General features: G+C 44.1%; 2 protein-coding genes across 7 annotated transcripts in view; one reads left to right on the top strand and one right to left on the bottom strand.

Annotated features, from left to right (window-relative positions):
• LOC147230248 (uncharacterized) overlaps positions 1-3,574 on the bottom strand; it is a 60,294-nt gene extending 56,720 nt beyond the window's left edge. For both annotated transcript variants that reach the window (XM_086153523.1, XM_086153524.1), the window contains exon 1: positions 3,456-3,574. The gene's annotated coding sequence lies outside the window, so the exon portion shown is untranslated. The remainder of the gene's footprint in view (positions 1-3,455) is intronic.
• A 6,204-nt stretch (positions 3,575-9,778) lies between these two features.
• Positions 9,779-17,290, top strand: LOC147230247 (heterogeneous nuclear ribonucleoprotein C-like). 5 transcript variants are annotated; one of them, XM_086153519.1, is made up of 9 exons: positions 9,779-9,929; positions 11,667-11,776; positions 13,013-13,281; positions 14,541-14,613; positions 14,706-14,753; positions 14,835-15,007; positions 15,095-15,208; positions 16,054-16,220; positions 16,683-17,290. In XM_086153519.1, the coding sequence occupies exons 2-9, from the start codon at positions 11,772-11,774 to the stop codon at positions 16,800-16,802; spliced, it is 969 nt and encodes a 322-aa protein (XP_086009645.1). In that variant the 5' UTR covers positions 9,779-9,929; positions 11,667-11,771; the 3' UTR covers positions 16,803-17,290. The 5 variants fall into 5 exon arrangements, with proteins under 5 accessions (XP_086009645.1, XP_086009643.1, XP_086009642.1 ...); XM_086153517.1 differs by having other exon boundaries at positions 14,520-14,613; XM_086153516.1 differs by having other exon boundaries at positions 14,835-15,208.
• The last annotated feature ends 207 nt before the right edge of the window (positions 17,291-17,497 follow it).

Below are 17,497 nucleotides of genomic sequence, written 5' to 3'. Positions count from 1 at the left end.
TGTTCCTGAAAAGGTTCTGAGAATTTCACAAAGTTCCTCTGTTGGACATCTGACGGAAAAGAGGCTCTGCAGCTGAGTAAGAAATAAAAATCAGATGCACAAACACTTGCACACAAACATACACGTTTTTGTATTTGGCATCTGCTGCAGTCACGTGGAGGCTAGCCTTCCATCCGCGCATTAGCCCAGGCATTAGCGACCCCACTGGACTGTGTGCTAAGCAGAAATATTTTCGGCGTAAACATGATTTAAAAGACATTCGTCTGCAGTTACGGCCGGGACAATGTTGAAACAGTTACCCCCGATCCTCGCAGCGGGTCGGGTTACCTTGCTGTGTCACCCTCCGGTGTTGCAAGAGAGAGAGAGAGAGGCCCCTCCGGCCAGGAATAATATTTCCAAAACCAGAACCCGAATGAATTCTGTTTGTAGTGCGATCACCCGCTAACATCCGTGAAAGGTATGCAAGAGGCCGTGGGGCCGCCGCGGACCAATCCTTCCGACAGGGGCCAAAAGCGGCGCCATGATGTGACAAATTCGGACCGCGGGGTGTTTTGCCAAAAGACATAGCAACAAATATTTATACAAGTGAAAGAAAATTAGCGTCTTGCCCAACACTAATGTAACCCATATGAACTGAATCCCCCCCCCTACTTTGAACCCCTAATTCAATATGTTAACTCATCTGGGTGGATGTAATGTGGAGTTAAAGAGGCCGTGCGCTAACACACGCCGCATCCGCAACGCCAGCGAATACATCGCGGGCCGGACCCTGGAGCCAATTGGCCAAGAAGCTGTACCCCATGTAGCAAAGAGCCACCGACGCAGTTCTATGCCAGATTATCAGATAACGCTGATTGCTACCGCCTGCGGAGGACGAAGACATGCGTGCTCTACTCGTACAACGAAGCTGCGAGCTAAAAATGAAAAAGGTCTGGGGTGATTCCTCTCAAGCACTGACACCGGCTTTGGCTCTGTATTATGTAGCTGCTAGGAATACACCAAAGAAAAACAATGCGAGGAGGTTCAGAGACAGCTCTTCTGCCATGGGGGAAGCCAAGAGCCAACCTTCCACCACCACTCCAGCTGGGTTTGAAGGTGGGTGCATTAGAGGAGGAAAGCATAGACATTATATATCAAAGATGAAATATTCAAACCGTCTGTAGATACCAACAGCAACAACAACAAAAATGATAATAATAGTCATACGAATAATAAGAGGAAAAAAAAAATTATCATATAAGAATGACAATATCTATAATGATAATAAAAATACTGTTGTTAAAATAATAATAATAATAATAATAATAATAATAATAATGCATGTGGGTTTCCTCTGGGTTCTCCAGTTTCCTAACACATTCCAAAACCATGCAGCAGGTTAACAGCAAAAATTGGGATAAATGTCCCACATGAGTGAGTTGAATGTTTATGATTATTATTAATTATCATTAATTAATTAAAGAATATTTGGGGAGTGTATCCTTTTCAAGTTAAAAAAAAAAAACAGGAAAAGTATGGTTTATGTGTAGATAACACAAAAATTGGAGAAATATTCCGCAAACATAAATCAGAGCATGAAAGTAGCACCACATGAATTAGTGCGATGAGGGACGTAAAAAGGGAATATTGTCAAAAATGAATGGATGAAACAGGTGGGAACCCAAAGCGGTAGAGAAGGCAGTGAAGCTAAGAAAAATCTGCGAGACACTAAAGCCCAAAAGGAGGTGAGGGGTCTGGACCCGGACCATTAGATAAGATGTCAACATAAGATGGGGGGGATCCACCATCCATCTTTGCAACAACATGCTGTTGAAATCAGTCTTCAGCTGAAACTGCAGCATTCATTCATTCCCTCATTCATTCATTCAGTAACTACAACCCTTATCCTGGGCTCAGGGTTGCTTGGATGCGGTGCTTGGTTGCTGTGACTGGGCAAGAAGCGGGTTCACCCTGGACCAATCGGGGAACCACACATAGTGCCGTACAACCCTCTCATGCACACTTCATATATGGATATTTACATTCACCCTGTCATTCAAAGGGCATAAAGAGCATTCACCCTGTCATTGTCATTTGCACATCATGTAAACCCAAAGGCATTCATCCCCTCATATAGACATACAACATTCATTCGGTCATTCACAGATCAAAAAGAAAAAAAAATTACCTATGTATTTATCATACATAAATATACCCTCTAATTCACTCATCATATGAAATAACCATTCACTCTGTCATTCACATGTCATATATTAACATACAGGATTCACCCTCTCATTCACCCATCATATTGAAAAATACATTCACATTGCCATTCATGCATCACATAGACAACCATTCACTCTGTCATTTGCACATCATACATAAATATAATCATTCACCCTGTCTTTCATGCGCCATATATTGACATATAACATTCACTCTCATATTCACAAGTCATATAGAAACATAACATTCACCCTGTCATTCAAGCATCATATATTGACATGCAACCACTCACCCTCTCATTTACTCATCATATAAAAAAGTAACCATTTACCCTGTCATTTGCATAAAGCTACACAAGCAATTATAAAAACCCATATATGTTGTTTTTATTCAGCTAACATGACCACCCTCTCTGCTGGAGCACATAGGGGTCTCCCAGGAGGACCAGGCCGTCTGCCTAACGATGAGCCAAAGCCTGGCTGTTAGTTTGCCGCCATAAATATTTGCTTCGGGGAAACGGACGCGCGAAGCCCAGAGGATGCGCTCGTCCAATCCGCACTAGCCGATTCCACTTCCTGTTGTAAATACACGCCAGCCTATGTTTACATCATCGTTTCCTCCTTGCCGTCCACGAAGATCCTCCACACACATACACACACACACACACACTCTTCATTCCAGCGGCGTGAAATCATGACGAGGAGAGACGAAGAAAAAGAAGAAGAAATAGAAGAAGAAGATTCCCCTGGAGGACTATCCTGGAGGAGGAAGAGAAGAAGGAGAGAGGAGGTCAAAGTTCACCGCCACCTCTCTCCTCCAGCCCACGTTGCACAATCTAGAGATATTGAGCAACTCCTGAAACAGCAGTGGAGATGGAGGACAGGATTCTATCTATCTATCTATCTATCTATCTATCTATCTATCTATCTATCTATCTATCTATCTATCTATCCATCCATCCATCCATTCATCCATCCATCTATGTATCTGGGCTTAAGAGTTCGTGCAAGCCCAGAGATGGATGGACTTTCTAAAAAAGGATAATAAAGAAAAGAAGAGAATAAAAAAGAAAAGAAAAAGAAAAGAAAAGAAAAGAAAAGAAAAGAGTAAAAAAGAAAAGAAAAGAAAAGAAAAGCAAAGAAAAGAAAAGAAAAGAAAAGAAAAGAAAAGAAAAGATGGGTCACATCCTCAGAAAGCCGGGACGCGGTGCGGAAACGTCCCGTGACCGGCGGCGGCGGCAAACTTACCGGCGCGTCGTCAGGGTCTCTCTCTCTCTCTTCCTCTCCTTCTCCTTCTCTTCTCTCCTCCTTCTCGTGCGCCTCCGCCGCCGTCGCGCGCTCTCAACCGGCGGCGCGCGCGTTCACCGATTGCCCGGCTGCGAGGCGATTGGCCGCTGACCGGAAGTCAAAACGAAGAAGGAAAATTTAAAGAAAGAAAGAAAGAAAGAAAGAAAGAAAGAAAGAAAGAAAGAAAGAAAGAAAGAAAGAAGGTAGAGAGCGAGTTGATCCTGCCAGCCAATCACATTCGTAGAGAGAGGCTTGGCTGGGGGGCGTACCGGATTGGTCCGCAACCGGTTGATTTCACTGGTATTTATATTATTTTTATTATTTATTTTTTTACTTTAATTTATTTTATTTTATTCTATTTTAATTTATCTTAAATTATTTTATTTTATCTTAATTTAATTACATTTTATTACCCCCTTACTCCCCAAAAAAGAACGATTCGGATGACGTCATTGCAACCCACATCTGCAAGGGGTTATAGGTCAACAAAGAGCCGTGGCGATAATAAATAAATAACTAAATGACTAAATAAATTACTAAATGAATGGATAAATAAATAAATAAGTAAATAAAATTTAAAACGGTTATAAAATATTTTTCCAATATTTATTTTTAAAAATATAAAATGAAAATACACATTATATATATGTATGCATGCATGTTTAAATGCCCTCATTTGCATTTATTACAATTATTTTGCACATTCACGCGTCCATATCCCAGTGATTGCTGCACTTTGGACAGAAAGACAAGATACACTTCTTGGTGAGACACACACACACACACACACACACACAGGCGCATATGCGCGCACGCACCGAAAACCCAAATAATAAACGGCACAATCATTACGGCGCGAACGACAAACTCTCAGATATCCAGCCGAGGAAGAAGAAACACATTCCCACATCTGATATTTCTATATAAGAGCTGACAGTGCCTTAAATACCCAATTGTGAGTTCACATGGGTTCTCTTACACTTAATGGTATTTTTATTTCCACTGGAATCCCTATAATTTGGTACTATGTGTGTTTGTGGGTCTGGGTACCGACCGAACGCCGACTGTCTTCTGGTTTCTGGTTTTGGAGTGCTCCCCACCAAGAGCTCCGGAGCTGTCGACTCGGCGAGCGCAGTGTAACTTATAGCACGAGACAAATTAATGATAGATCGGCCTCTGGCCGCGGCTGGCGGCCGGTGGCGGCGGGCAGAGCAGCTCGGGGTGCCGGCAGAGGTCGTTGCTCATGAGCACCCGCTTTAAAGATAAATCAGAAAAACGTTGTCAGGGAATTCGTTAGAAACTAATAAGATCAGCTGTCGTTTAATAACAGAGTTCAATGTGTGACGCCTCATCGGACAACATAAGGTGCCACTTCTGGGAATGAGAGGGTGAATAAATAAGGGAATGCATGCGTGTCTCTATATGGTGTGTGAATGAGAGTGAATGGTTATATGACATGTGAATGAGAGGGTGAATGGTTGAGTTTTTATATATGTTAATGAATGTGAGAATACTTTCATTATGTGTAAATCAGAGGATGAATGGTCGTATGTCTACATATGACGTGAATGAATGAGCAAACGCTTGTATGACATATGAATGAAAGGGTGAACTTTTGTCTCTTAATATGTCATGTGAATGAATCACTGAATGCTTGTATGTCTTGATATGACTTGTGAATGGATGAATGAATGCTTCTAAGTCTATATTAAGTGTGAATGAATGAGTGAATGTTGCATGTCTTTATGACATGTGAATGAATAAGTGAATGCTTGTCTAAATCTTCTTGTCTTGTCTCAGTCGCCATTGGACTTGAATCCAGTGGCCACTGAGAACCTCCACAGATGAATGAGTGAATGGTTGTATGACATGTGAATGAAAGGGTGAATGGTTGTATATCTCACTATTTGGCGGGGTGAACCCCACCTCTCGCCTCAGTGACAGCTAGGATAGCCTCCAGCAACTCCCTCGAACCTGAGTGCAGGATAAGTGGCAGATGGATGAATGAATGAATGAATGAATGAATGAATGAATGAATGAATGAATGAATGAATGAAAAAAACACAAATGCACCCGCGGACAGCCTCTAAATGGATTTCAATCACGACAAGAATCAAAGATGAGCATGAGGCGCAGGGAGGAAGTCTACCAGCAGAGGAGGTCCATCAGCAGAGGAGGCTGATGCCCCAGACGATGCAGAGAGCTGTAAACAAGCCCTCTGGGATGAAACCAGAACAGAACCATATGGAGGGAAAACAACTCACAAAGAACATATTCTCCAGGAGGAGAGCAGCCCTTTCATCTCCTAACCAGACACAGGAAAGCGCTGCTCTCCGTCTCCTTGACTTTCCGTTGTTCGATGGCTGGAACGTGGTCAGAAAGCACCCCGCAACTCGCGGTAGGAAAAACACAAGTGTTATTACTCAATGGCAACAATGGTTCTGCTATGTTCCGGCGGAGAACATCGGTGGAACGCCGCCATCCTTCTTTCTGATTTTACACGTCTGCTCTCTTGGTCCGAGTTTATATCCACTTGTGTCAGAAGTAATACTAAACTTCTGCAGGTGATCTGAGTCGTCCTCAACTCCAGTTGTTGATCTTCATGGTGACTTCGCTGACCAGATGACCCTTGCCAAGATGATTGATAGGAACTGCTGCGTCCAAGTGTAAAAATTCTTAGATAATCTTTTACAAAAGGCTTCGCCGCCATGACAGCCAAACCCCACCTATCCTTAGCCCTAATGCAACTCCTGCAAGTAAGTCCATTCAGACGTATGAGACACCTTCATTCATTCATTCATTTATTCATTCATTCATTCATTATCTATACCGTTTATCCTGCAGGCTGTCTGTAAGTTCACCCTGGACCAGTCACAAGGCCACATATGGAGACATACAACCATTCACCCTCTCATTTCCACCTCATAAAGACATGAAACATTCTGTCATTCATATATAGATACATGCAATCATTCAGTTATTCATAAATAGGGATATAAAATCATTTACGTGTTTATATATAAAGCAACATACAATAATTCACCCTCTCATTTACATGTCAAATAGACATACAACGATTCACTCATTCATATGTAAAGATGTCAATCCGTTTACTCAGTCATATATATATTCATATGCAACAGCATATGAAGCAGAATCACTCACATAGAGACATGGAACCATTCACACTCTCATTCGCATGTCATATAGACATACAACCTCTAACTCATTTGCATGTAGAGATGTGCAACCATTCACACCTCCTAAAAGACAAATGAGCAATCACTTATTCATACATAGAAATATTAACCCATTTACTCATCCTGTCATTCACACCTTTGACAGTTCAATGAACTGACTGTGTGAGGAACCTGCAGAACCCTGAGGTAGCCCATGCAGACACAGGAAGACCTGGTGTGGGAATCCAGCCGGAGACCTTCTTGCGTCATCCTCGCAGATCGATATCGTAGTGTTTTCACAATTCAAACGACCAAGTCAGAACATGTTTACTGAATTTATAACTAAAAACTATGTCAACGTGTGTCATTAATAAGAAGATTGGAATCATATGGTTTCCTGCGAAGTTCTGCATCAAGAACAGAAAATCTCCGCTCTCTGAAGTGACGAAACCGGTTGGGCAGATATTAACAACCACAGGCTGTCACTGAGTGTGAAAGTGGTGCAAGCCATGCGGTGTGGCCTTCACGGTCACCGAGATCCCAATGCAATTTAGCAAACTCCGGGGGATTTTGGTGATCTCCGTCATCAACACAAAAGTGAGGCAATATGCGTTTTTGTTTTTGAGGGGTGGGGTGGAAAAAACACCTTGTGAGTTGTTTTGTTTGCTTATCACCATCTGAACCCAGTGGGTCAGCCAATAAAACCGAAGAAAAGCGTTCCCGGGTTCTCCTCCTCTTCGCGGACGCGTTCAACGTATCCCATTGCAATTTTTTCTTCTGCAAACAGAGGAGGAAACAGCGAGGGAGAACAGGCTGACGGGTTAATACGCACTTGACCAGTGAAGGGGTTTGATTGACAGCCTTGCCTGGGCCGTGTCATCCAGCCGTCTTCACGTCAGGATGATGGAAGCCAGAATCCAGAAAAACGTTGACGTTCCAAAAACGAGGAGACAAACAGAACGCGGAGGGTTTTCTGAATACGAGGATTGAAAGGCTGTTAATTTACTCAGAGGATTTGGTTATGATACATTCACATTCTGTTCTAATTAGCATAAATGTATAGCCAACATGCTAACCTTGTTTATGTCCATCATGTGCTCATTGGGCGCGTATTTCTACCGCTTTAAGGACGGTGAGGTATTAACGCCCCCAGGTGGACAAAATGGTGACTGCAATTACAATCTGGTCGCCAGTGGGCCCTGTATCACTCATTCATTCATTCATAATTCATACAGACACATAACAGTTCGCCCTCTCATTCAGATTTCATATGTACACACACAAAACCATTTACCCTCTCATTCAAACCTCATACAGAGACATACAACCATTCACTCATTCATTCACACATAATATAGATATATACAATAGTTCACCCTCTCATTCATATATTTTACAGAGACACACTATCATTCATCCTCTCATTCACATCATATATAAACATCCAACCATTCACTCATTCATTTATCATTTATCTAGGGATATGCAACCGTTTGCTCACTCATTCACAGCTCATATAGAGACCTTCATTCATTCATTCATTCACATGTTACCTAGAGGCACATAGCCATTCACCCTCTCTATCACACGTTTTATACAAACGTGCAACCATTCACTCCCTTGACATATCGACATTCACTACATGTTTTTGGACTGAAGGATGAACACGGAGAACCCTGAGGAACCCTACACAGACGCTGTCCAACCAGGAACCTTCTTGCTGTGAGCCGGCAAGGCGCTAACCACTGTGCCGAGAAACTTATAGTCAGTGTAAACACGAAACACCGGTTATTAGTAAAGACTTGGCGCGTTTTTGGATCCAAGTCACCAAAAACAACAGAAGAGATTACAGTTAAAGTGTGAGGACGTGAAGTTCTGAAGTCCAAGGAATGCAGAGGCTTGTTCGTGCCATCCACAAGTTCAGATTGCTAGTGTGTGTGTTTGTGTGCGAGAAGCACACACAAACACACACACTCCCATTTTACAACATGACCTTCCAACAAAAACCCACCTCCTGTGAGATCAGATGCACGTCTCCCTGCAGGGGTTCCACCATGTCACAATAACATAAACGCCAACAACCCTCTATTTCATTTTTGTTTAATTCCACGCTGACGAAGCACTGCTGGAGCCATTGCACCATCGCCGGCTAAATGTTTTCATTCTGTATTGACGCGACCCAGGCGGCTGCAGGCCATCAATCAAATTGAAAAGAGATATCAAATTTAGAAATAGCACAATTTGTCCTTGGAGACTCTTGTGTAACATTGGCATCTTCGATGAATCCGTGATTGCATTTTTTACACCATTTGTTTATGTATATGTTCACTGTTTTTATTAATTTAAAATTACATTAATTACTGAAACGAGGATTTGTTTCGCAATCATACCTGCAATTTAAGTGTATTTTGATAGAAATGGCTCCCCTCTGCCGCTGACTTTGGTACTGCACCCGTCAGCTTTCATAATGCTTTCGACCGAGAGACACTGTGAAGGACCTAAAAGTATGATTTTGAAATGCTTTGTAAAATTAAAAACATATTTGAAAGATGACATAGTTTTACCAAACTTGAACTACTCACTAGGGTAATATTTTATATGGTATTTAAAATTCCAAAAAGAATGAAATCAACCCCAATCTGCCTTTTCTCAAACTGAAAAGTGCAAGAACCCCCCCCCCCCCCCCGCCATAACGAGTGACGTTCTATCATAGCGTAAATTGATGTGACAGCTTAAATGCTAAAATAACAATGAATTACAGTAATTAATAACGAAGTAAATAGCAAAGTAAATTTAAAAAAAACAAAAAACAAGAAACTGCTGTAAGATTTGCAAGAATTTTCAGACATCAGAAAGAAACTGCTGAGGGTCAAAAAAAAGAATATACGATCGAAAAATCTAAATAATATCCTAATAAATGTTATATTGCTATTTCTCGTGTGTAATATAAATTGCGTTGTGTGAGACGATATAGATTTTTAAACAACATGTGAGAATGGTTAAACACCCGGTCATACCGCTGGGTCTTCGGGGCGGCCTGTCGTATGGGGTCCCGCTCACCCGGACGATACCGTCAGGGAAAACAAGCGCTCCCCTCTCTCTCTGCTGCGCCATCGCCAGTTATGTTAGCTCGGCGGCCACTAGCCTAAAGAAGGGAGCTAGCTCGCTGCTCAGGTAGCCAAGCACTCGCGCTTTTAAAGGACGACCTAAGTTACTATTTTACTGCACGCAAGGCATTTTGCTCGTAAGAGTCGTGGTGAGTATTTTGTTTCCAGCTATTTTTTTTACAATTTTTCCTTTTCTTTTTGGATTTTTTTCAACGATGCTGTTTTTTTTTTCTTTTTCTTTTTTGTATTTTGAGAGTGGGCAGAACGCAATGTGCTGGCTAGCTTGCGAGCTAGCTAGATTAGCTTATTTGGACGACGCTCTTTCCCCCCCTCGAACAAAACACGAATGCTGGTTGTAGATTGTAGAAACACGGCGCTTTGGATGCACTTTAGCTGGGTTTTCCTTCATTTTTTCCCAAGTTTGTATAGCTCATTTTTCTCTGGAAAGTTTGTCTATGGAGACGTTTTCTTTTAATGGGACCTGTTTTTTTTGGTGGCTCGCCTTTCAACCAATTCATCCGCTATATTAGCTTTAGCCACTAATGCACTTTAAGCTTGGGTTCTGTGCCGATCCATGTGTTGTTATCGACGTTTTGGATTTCTCAGACGCAAGAACTGGCCTGGTTGCTGTTTAATTTTTTTTCAATATTTTTACGCTTTTCCATCTAGGGTTGACTTAACATTAGCCGTGCTAGCCGGCTTTGTGCCCCCCTCCTCCAGGCTAGCGCAGGGGCCCGTGTTTCAGATCGAAGCCTGGCGATGGCGCTGCCAGGAATAAAAGGGGAGGGTGTGTGTGTGTGTTTGTGTGGTGGATTGCCTCTTACATTTTTATTTTTTCTCCCAAAACTACCATGGTGTCGATTTTCTACAGCTTTCACGGAGTTGGTTTTTAACCCTACCTTTTTCCTGTTTTGACTTCTTCGGACTGCCCGTGGCCTCACTTTTGTCGCCTAATGTTACACACGCACTACACACGTTTTGATTAAAGACTTATTCATATGAACAAGTATGATGGTGGTTTATATCCTAATCCAGTCACCCACCCCCTCCTTTCTACACCTTCATTTCTAAATCACCTGTACTTTCCTTTAGCTCCATCTAGTTTTCACTAAATATAGAAGTCCTTGATTTAAAAAAAAAAAAAACGAGGCTACACATGCAAACGTAACCCCATAAGATTGTATTGAGTTATTCAACCAGCTATTGAGCAGAATTGTCTAAATTACACCATATCGAATTCCTGTGAATATCATATATAGCACCCAGTCACGTTCACTTAATATGTAATAACCCTGTCCTTTATTTTACATTGCTACAATGCGATGTCTTCTTCCACCTCCATGATGTAGCTCTTCCCCCCTCCGTAATAACACCATAAATACATTTATAGAGGGAAATGGCAAAAAAATAAAACCAACCATCCGAATTCATTACACTTGACACAACATGGAGCTTTTGCTGCAAACAGCTGCCTCCCCATGATTCACAGTCCCCCACCAGCCCACCCTGCATGCCGAAGATGATCTCATCAGTTTCTTTAATTTGTTTGTGTTCTCCCGAAAAAGAAGATTGCTGAATGAAATTCTAAATAATGCTATGAGAGCGTCACAAGCGTATGTGGGCCTCGTTCACTGCATCCACTGTCTCAACAGACAGAAGGGCTTTTCATTGCCGTCCTGGTGGCGGGAGTAGCTCCGCAACTGTTAACAAAACCTTCCTCACAGATTTTCAAACCTAGTATTGAACTAGGCGTGGGGTTAATTTCCCTGCGCTTGAACAGTTAGTGCTTGAATGTGTCTAGCCTCGCCGCTGACTGCAGAAAGGTAAGACGTGCTACAAGATAACCCTTGCTCAGCTTGACTGAGGTGTGTTTTCTGTCACCTCAGTATAAATCGTGAAGGGGCGAAGGTGAAGGTCAAGACACCAGCCCAAACTGAACCCAGCCCACAGTGTCAAACATCAGACAGACGACAGCCCTGCGCACAGACACTATGGAGTGAGTGACGACTGTTCCAGCCCCCCCAAACCCCCACCCGTCTATCAGCCGGGGAGGGGGGGGTTATTGTTGATGCCACTGCAGTTTTCATGTGTATCTTCAGATTCACCCAAGGCCCTGGGCTTTGAGCATCCCCTCCCCTCTTCTAAGCTAACAGTTTACCTCAAACAGGCCTCCTTTCTTGTCAATGGCAAACTGGGATCCAGGAATCATCTGGTTGTAGGTGCAGAAGTGTGCTTTTCCTGTTATTGCGTAGATAATTCTAGTAGCTGCTGAGTGGAATGAGCTGTTAGCTGAGAAATGGCCCGTTCTCTCCTTAAATGGGCCATGTCTTTGTTGCAATGCTAGTTTGCAGCGGTAAAGTGCCCTTTTTTTGTCTTTGCACCCCACCTGCAGGATGTCTTAACCCGCCTCCGAGTGGGTTTGCATGATGACGAGTTAAAACTATTGGAGGGGCAGACCTTATTTGTTTCTCTCTTCTACCTCCGGAGCCTGTTGGGAATCAGGACGCGTCTCTCGAAGGCCAAATTGTTTTCAGGCCTCTCCGCACAGATTCGCTCTGCCTGACTCGAGGGTATCCAAACTGAGCTGGGGGTTGGTTCAGAAACAACACAGCCTTCTTATTTGAATTTACGGCATTTGCACGCCCCATTTATTTTCCATCAACCCCATCCCCTGTTTACATCACGTCGCAATTGTAAAGTACAGCAAGCTAAAATATAAGAGGCTTTGTTTTTGGATTTGTGTCCTCAGATGCGAACGGTGCGACTAATTCACCTGTTGACGCACTTCGCCTCTCCGCAAGGACTAAAACGTTCGAATCTGAGAGCATGAGAGATCACAACAGCATGCTTTTTACTGATCGTTTTCTTTACATATCAATCCGTTCTTGACACCGCAGCAGAGTTGCGTTGGCCAAAACGGAGGAAGGAAAATGACCGACCCGGGTTTTGCTTTTCAAATGTCCTGAGGGAGAGGGAGGCGGAATGAGGCTGAGCGAATCAACTTGCATCTGATTTATCTGTGGTGGACCTCACCGACATGCCGCTCGATGTTGGTTTGTCATTAGCATGTTTGTTTTTATTGCCTCCGAAGATTCCCCCTGAAGGATGCCTCCTTTCCACATCTTAATTTTTGTTTCTGTTTCAGTAGGACCTCTGCAAGACTCGTCCCGTCACTCTGTCAGAGCATCCTTGACGTCGGTCTTTGTCTTGTCTGTGTGTCTCCCCCCGACAGTCGCTCGCCCACCACCTCCAGCCTCATGGCCAGCAGCAACATCACCAACAAGACCGACCCCCGCTCGCTCAACTCGCGTGTCTTCATCGGCAACCTCAACACCCTCCTGGTCACCAAGGCCGACGTCGAGGCCATCTTTTCCAAATACGGGAAGATATTCGGCTGCTCGGTCCACAAGGGCTACGCCTTTGTTCAGTACGCCAACGAGAGGAACGCCCGGGCTGCCGTCGCCGGCGAGGATGGGCGGATGATTGTCGGACAAGTTCTTGGTAAGTTTATTCCTGTGGGTTTTATATACCTAAGGGGACCTCACCACTTGCTCTGCTCGGTCTCTGCTTTACCCAACAGAAAATAGATCCTGATCTCCGTTCCTGTTTGCGCTGTAAATGCCCCGACTGGGCTGCCCCTTCCAAACACTGATGTACTCGGAGTTCAGTTTCACCTGAGAACTGCAAACAAACACACCAATCAGCTGTTGAAAATGCGGAACGGCTCTGTTTGCGTTTTTGCAAATGCAAACAGCGGTTTTGTCCATCGGCATGACCTGTGGGATGTTGGTATAACCTACACTTGCCGTTCATTGGGGGGGCAAACAGTGACAAGGAAGCATGGCTTCTCCGAACCTTCAAGGATGCACAGAGCAGGGCCTTTTTCCAAATACAGTGGACGCTTGCTTTGCGAGTGCATCAACTTAGTAGATTTCTGAGATTCAAGGTCAGATTGGAGCGGAAAGAGTCTTTGACCCTGACCTGTTAAGACAGTGGGACACTTCGCCCGCCACTTGCTAGCTCAAAAAAAAAAATGATGGGGAAAAAAACACGCAAGGTGTGTTTTGTAGACTCATCTGCAAAGTAGATATTGGTGATATACGGTGACAGAGAGTATCATCTGTGAGAAGGCAGGAGACTTTTACTGGAATTCAGTGCAGCAGATGGCGGGAATGTCAACAGACAAGGCATCAGAAGAGTCATTCAAAGCTGACGACGGTTTGATTATTTAGCGATAGAGTGAATGCCACTCCTCTTTTTAACAGAGTGTAGACATAAAGTGTAGCAAAGTGTGCAAGGTACATTTAGTAACACAATGTAGTATTAAATGTGTAGCCAGTAAGTTAAGTGATAGAGCATCAAATGGAACAACTCCCCCAACTTCCTTCACCAGCTCTTTTATTGTGTATTATTATTTCGAAGACATGATTTGTTATATATAAAGCACATTTTTCTTATTTAAAACGCGCAACAAAACCAAGGGCCTGGAACAGATAACAGCGTTTCAGTTAATCTCAATAGAGAAATTGAATTTGACATACAACCAAATTGAGTCATGAGCTCGGTCACCAAAGCCACTTAAGCTCAGTAGTCAATGTATTACTGTCACACAAATCCATGTGATTGAAGCATTTGGGATGTTTTCGCGGGTGTTGTTTTCCGCACATTGTTGTCAAAAGAAGGAATAGATCCGATGGTCTGTGACGTTGCCCCCCCCCCCACCCTTTCTCACTGATCAGCGGTGTCCTCTTCCTGCTCAGACATCAACCTGGCTGGAGAACCCAAACCGCACCGGTCAAAAACAACCAAGCGCTCAGCCGGAGACATGTACAGGTAACGACGCCGTACACGTGACAATGTGAATAAAAAGTACAAAGAAAAAAAGCTGCTAGAAATTAATCACCTGTCTCCTCTCTTGGCCGCAGCTCGTCCTTTGAGCTCGACTATGACTTTCAGAGAGATTACTACGACAGGTGAGTGACACGTTTGGTCTGTCCTGACGCGCATGAATTCTCGGGAGAAGCATCATTTTTATGTCTGTTTCCCTTCCCCAGAATGTACTCGTACCCGTCCCGTGTCCCCGCGCCGCCGCCGCCCTTGTCTCGGGCAGTAATCCCATCCAAGCGCCCGAGGGTCAGCCTCAGCGGTGGTGGGAGCAGCCGGCGAACAAAGAGCAGCAGCTTCTCCTCCTCTAAGAGCAGTCAGAAGACCTACTCGTCCAGAACAAGTCAGTGCAGCACGGTTGGTTTAAAATTATTTGCCTGCAGAAACACGGCACGTCCAAAATCATTTGTTTTTCTTTATGTCCCTGCAGTGAAAGTGGATGAGCTGCAGACCATCAAGCGGGAGTTGACTCAGATCAAGAGCAAAGTGGATGACCTGTTGGAGAGCCTGGAGCGCATGGAGAAGGACCACAGCAAGAAGTCAGGTGGGTTACCTTCAAATGGAGTTAGCAGGAAGACTTTAAGATGAGTCTACACCAGCAGAGGTTCTAAGAACTGTCCAGCTTGAGTTCTGCTCCAGAAAGTAGCCTCCTGCAGGGGAAATTCTTTATTTCTGCATTCCCACAGGCAGTAGGGAACGGTGTGATGTGCACCTTAAGCTTCACACTCAAAAACAAAACACAGAAGAGGAAGACGCCATGATGTGTTCATGGAATAATAACCAGGGACCAACAGATGGGTTTGAGTGTTTCTATCTTCTCCTTGCTCTTTGAAGAACCCCGTTCGCTGTGACATAACTATGTTTATCTGTGAGCCCTGGAAATCCTTCTGAGGCGTAGCAGGCAAGAAGGGCTTGGACCTCTTTGTAGCTCCATATCTCACCGCCTCCGCCCATTTTGTCCCTAGAAAACACGTGACCAGTGACCATGGTAGTTTTTAAAAAAGCCACTCTGCAGTTTACAAGAAGTATCTGGTAATGGGCGTGGGTTATGAGGTCCACCAACCACTAAGTGTCTGAGGTCCTATGGAACCACAAACCAAAACACTGACCTGGAGTAGAGGCTCAACTCGTTTGTGGCGCTGAGTATCACGGTCACTGGTTCCTCTGCTGCCCCAATGCACAGAGAAAAGGCCTCTGTCCTGAACAAGTTCTTTGCACTTCAAAAACTTCTTACAGTGCGAAAACGGCTTTTGGGGACTGATCTTATTTACTTAAATGTGTTTAAACAGTGAACGGTGTGTATTGAGTTCCTTGGAGTTCACACCAAACACTGCTCTGCTGTCAGGGCAGGATAACAAGACTTGATCATGTGACTTTGTGTCGTGGCAGAATCGAAGAGTGGTAAAACCGAGCCTGGCGAGGTGACGTCCCCCCCGCACTCGGGCAGCAAGAAGGACGAGGGTCTGAAGAGGGACAGGGACAGCCAGGAGATGAATGACTCCGATGAAGAGGACGAGGAGGAGGAAGAGGAGGGAGACCTGCTGGAGGAGGAGGAGGTGAGAGTGCAACCTCCCATACCTACTTCATTTGGTCCAACCTTTTTAAAAGTTCCGCGCTTCCTGTCTTGTGAAGCTCACATCCTGCCCCCCCCACCCGATAATTGCTTTAAAATTAGTGTTTCCTAATCTTCCATAACCACGTCCTAAAGTTACTATGAGTCGCAACATGCATATTTGTGTGATGTCGCTATGCTGACAGCATGCATGCACGGGATGAACGTTAAAAGACCATTGAAACATGTTCGTTTGTTAGCGCTAGCGTTAAAAGACCAAAGCAGTAGACTGCAATTATTGGCTGCTCAGGTGTGTAGCTCTTGGTTTAATACAGTTTTTAATCTGCAGCTCAGGTGTTTATAAACAATTATTCTGAGATTAAACAGATTCATCTCACAAATGGCGGAAAATCATCCGTGAAGGACGGCGTGTGGCCACAATCTTCACACCTGTCTTGTTCACTAGGTGAAGAGCCAAGAGAGGGGTGAGGATGAGGATGAGGAGGAGGAAGAAGAGGAGGAGGGCGAACATGTGGAGGGCGACGACGACGATGGCGACAGCGTCAACGGCGAAGAGGACTCGTAGGCTCAGAGCGCGGCTTAACACGCGGCTTCCAGTAGGAACTTGGACTCCTGTTTTAACATTCATAATGTAGAAACATACACACACACACAAACCCCACACCACAAGCATGGTGCGCACACTTCCCCCTTTCCCTCAGCTGTTGTTTTCGTCTCATTTCTGGCCAGTTGTCCGGCATCAGGAAAAGCTAGCTGTACGTTTCTGTTTTCGGTTTTTAACCGCGGCCACCCTCTGCTGGAGACGTGAAGACAGGTGCTGCGGGTAAATAATGTTCCCCGAAACGGCGGCCCGACGGACACGTCTTTACCACAGAGACAGAAATCCAGCGACAAGAGTTTGCTTTTAGGTTCGGTGTGATCCCCCCCACTCCCCCATCTGTAAGTTTCTGATCTTGTGTATCTGTTTGTTGACGTCAGTTTTTTATACTATTCATTTTCAGTTGGACCGTTAAAAAGAAAAGGAATGAATTGCAATAAAATATTAAAATTGGAGATGTTTGTCCAGTTTCATCCCCATCTTTGTGATCCAAAATGGAGGGATTAAACGCTGACCAAGAAGGGATGATGGTCCCCCCCACGAATGAAATCACGTGTGTGTGTGTGTGGCTCTTTCAAGAGTGGGACACACAGTGGCTCAGACTGACTTCTTTTTAATCATACACAAGTCATCAAATCAGGTACAGATCTATATGCCGGAAA

The sequence above is a fragment of the Fistularia commersonii genome, chromosome 10 (assembly GCF_037954325.1).
Source record: "Fistularia commersonii isolate RoL2024-O1a breed Wild chromosome 10, RoL_Fcom_v1.0, whole genome shotgun sequence".
Classification (NCBI taxonomy): Eukaryota; Metazoa; Chordata; class Actinopteri; order Syngnathiformes; family Fistulariidae; genus Fistularia; species Fistularia commersonii.
The sequence above is the reverse complement of the archived record's forward strand: the minus strand, read 5'-3'. Positions and strand labels throughout refer to the sequence as shown.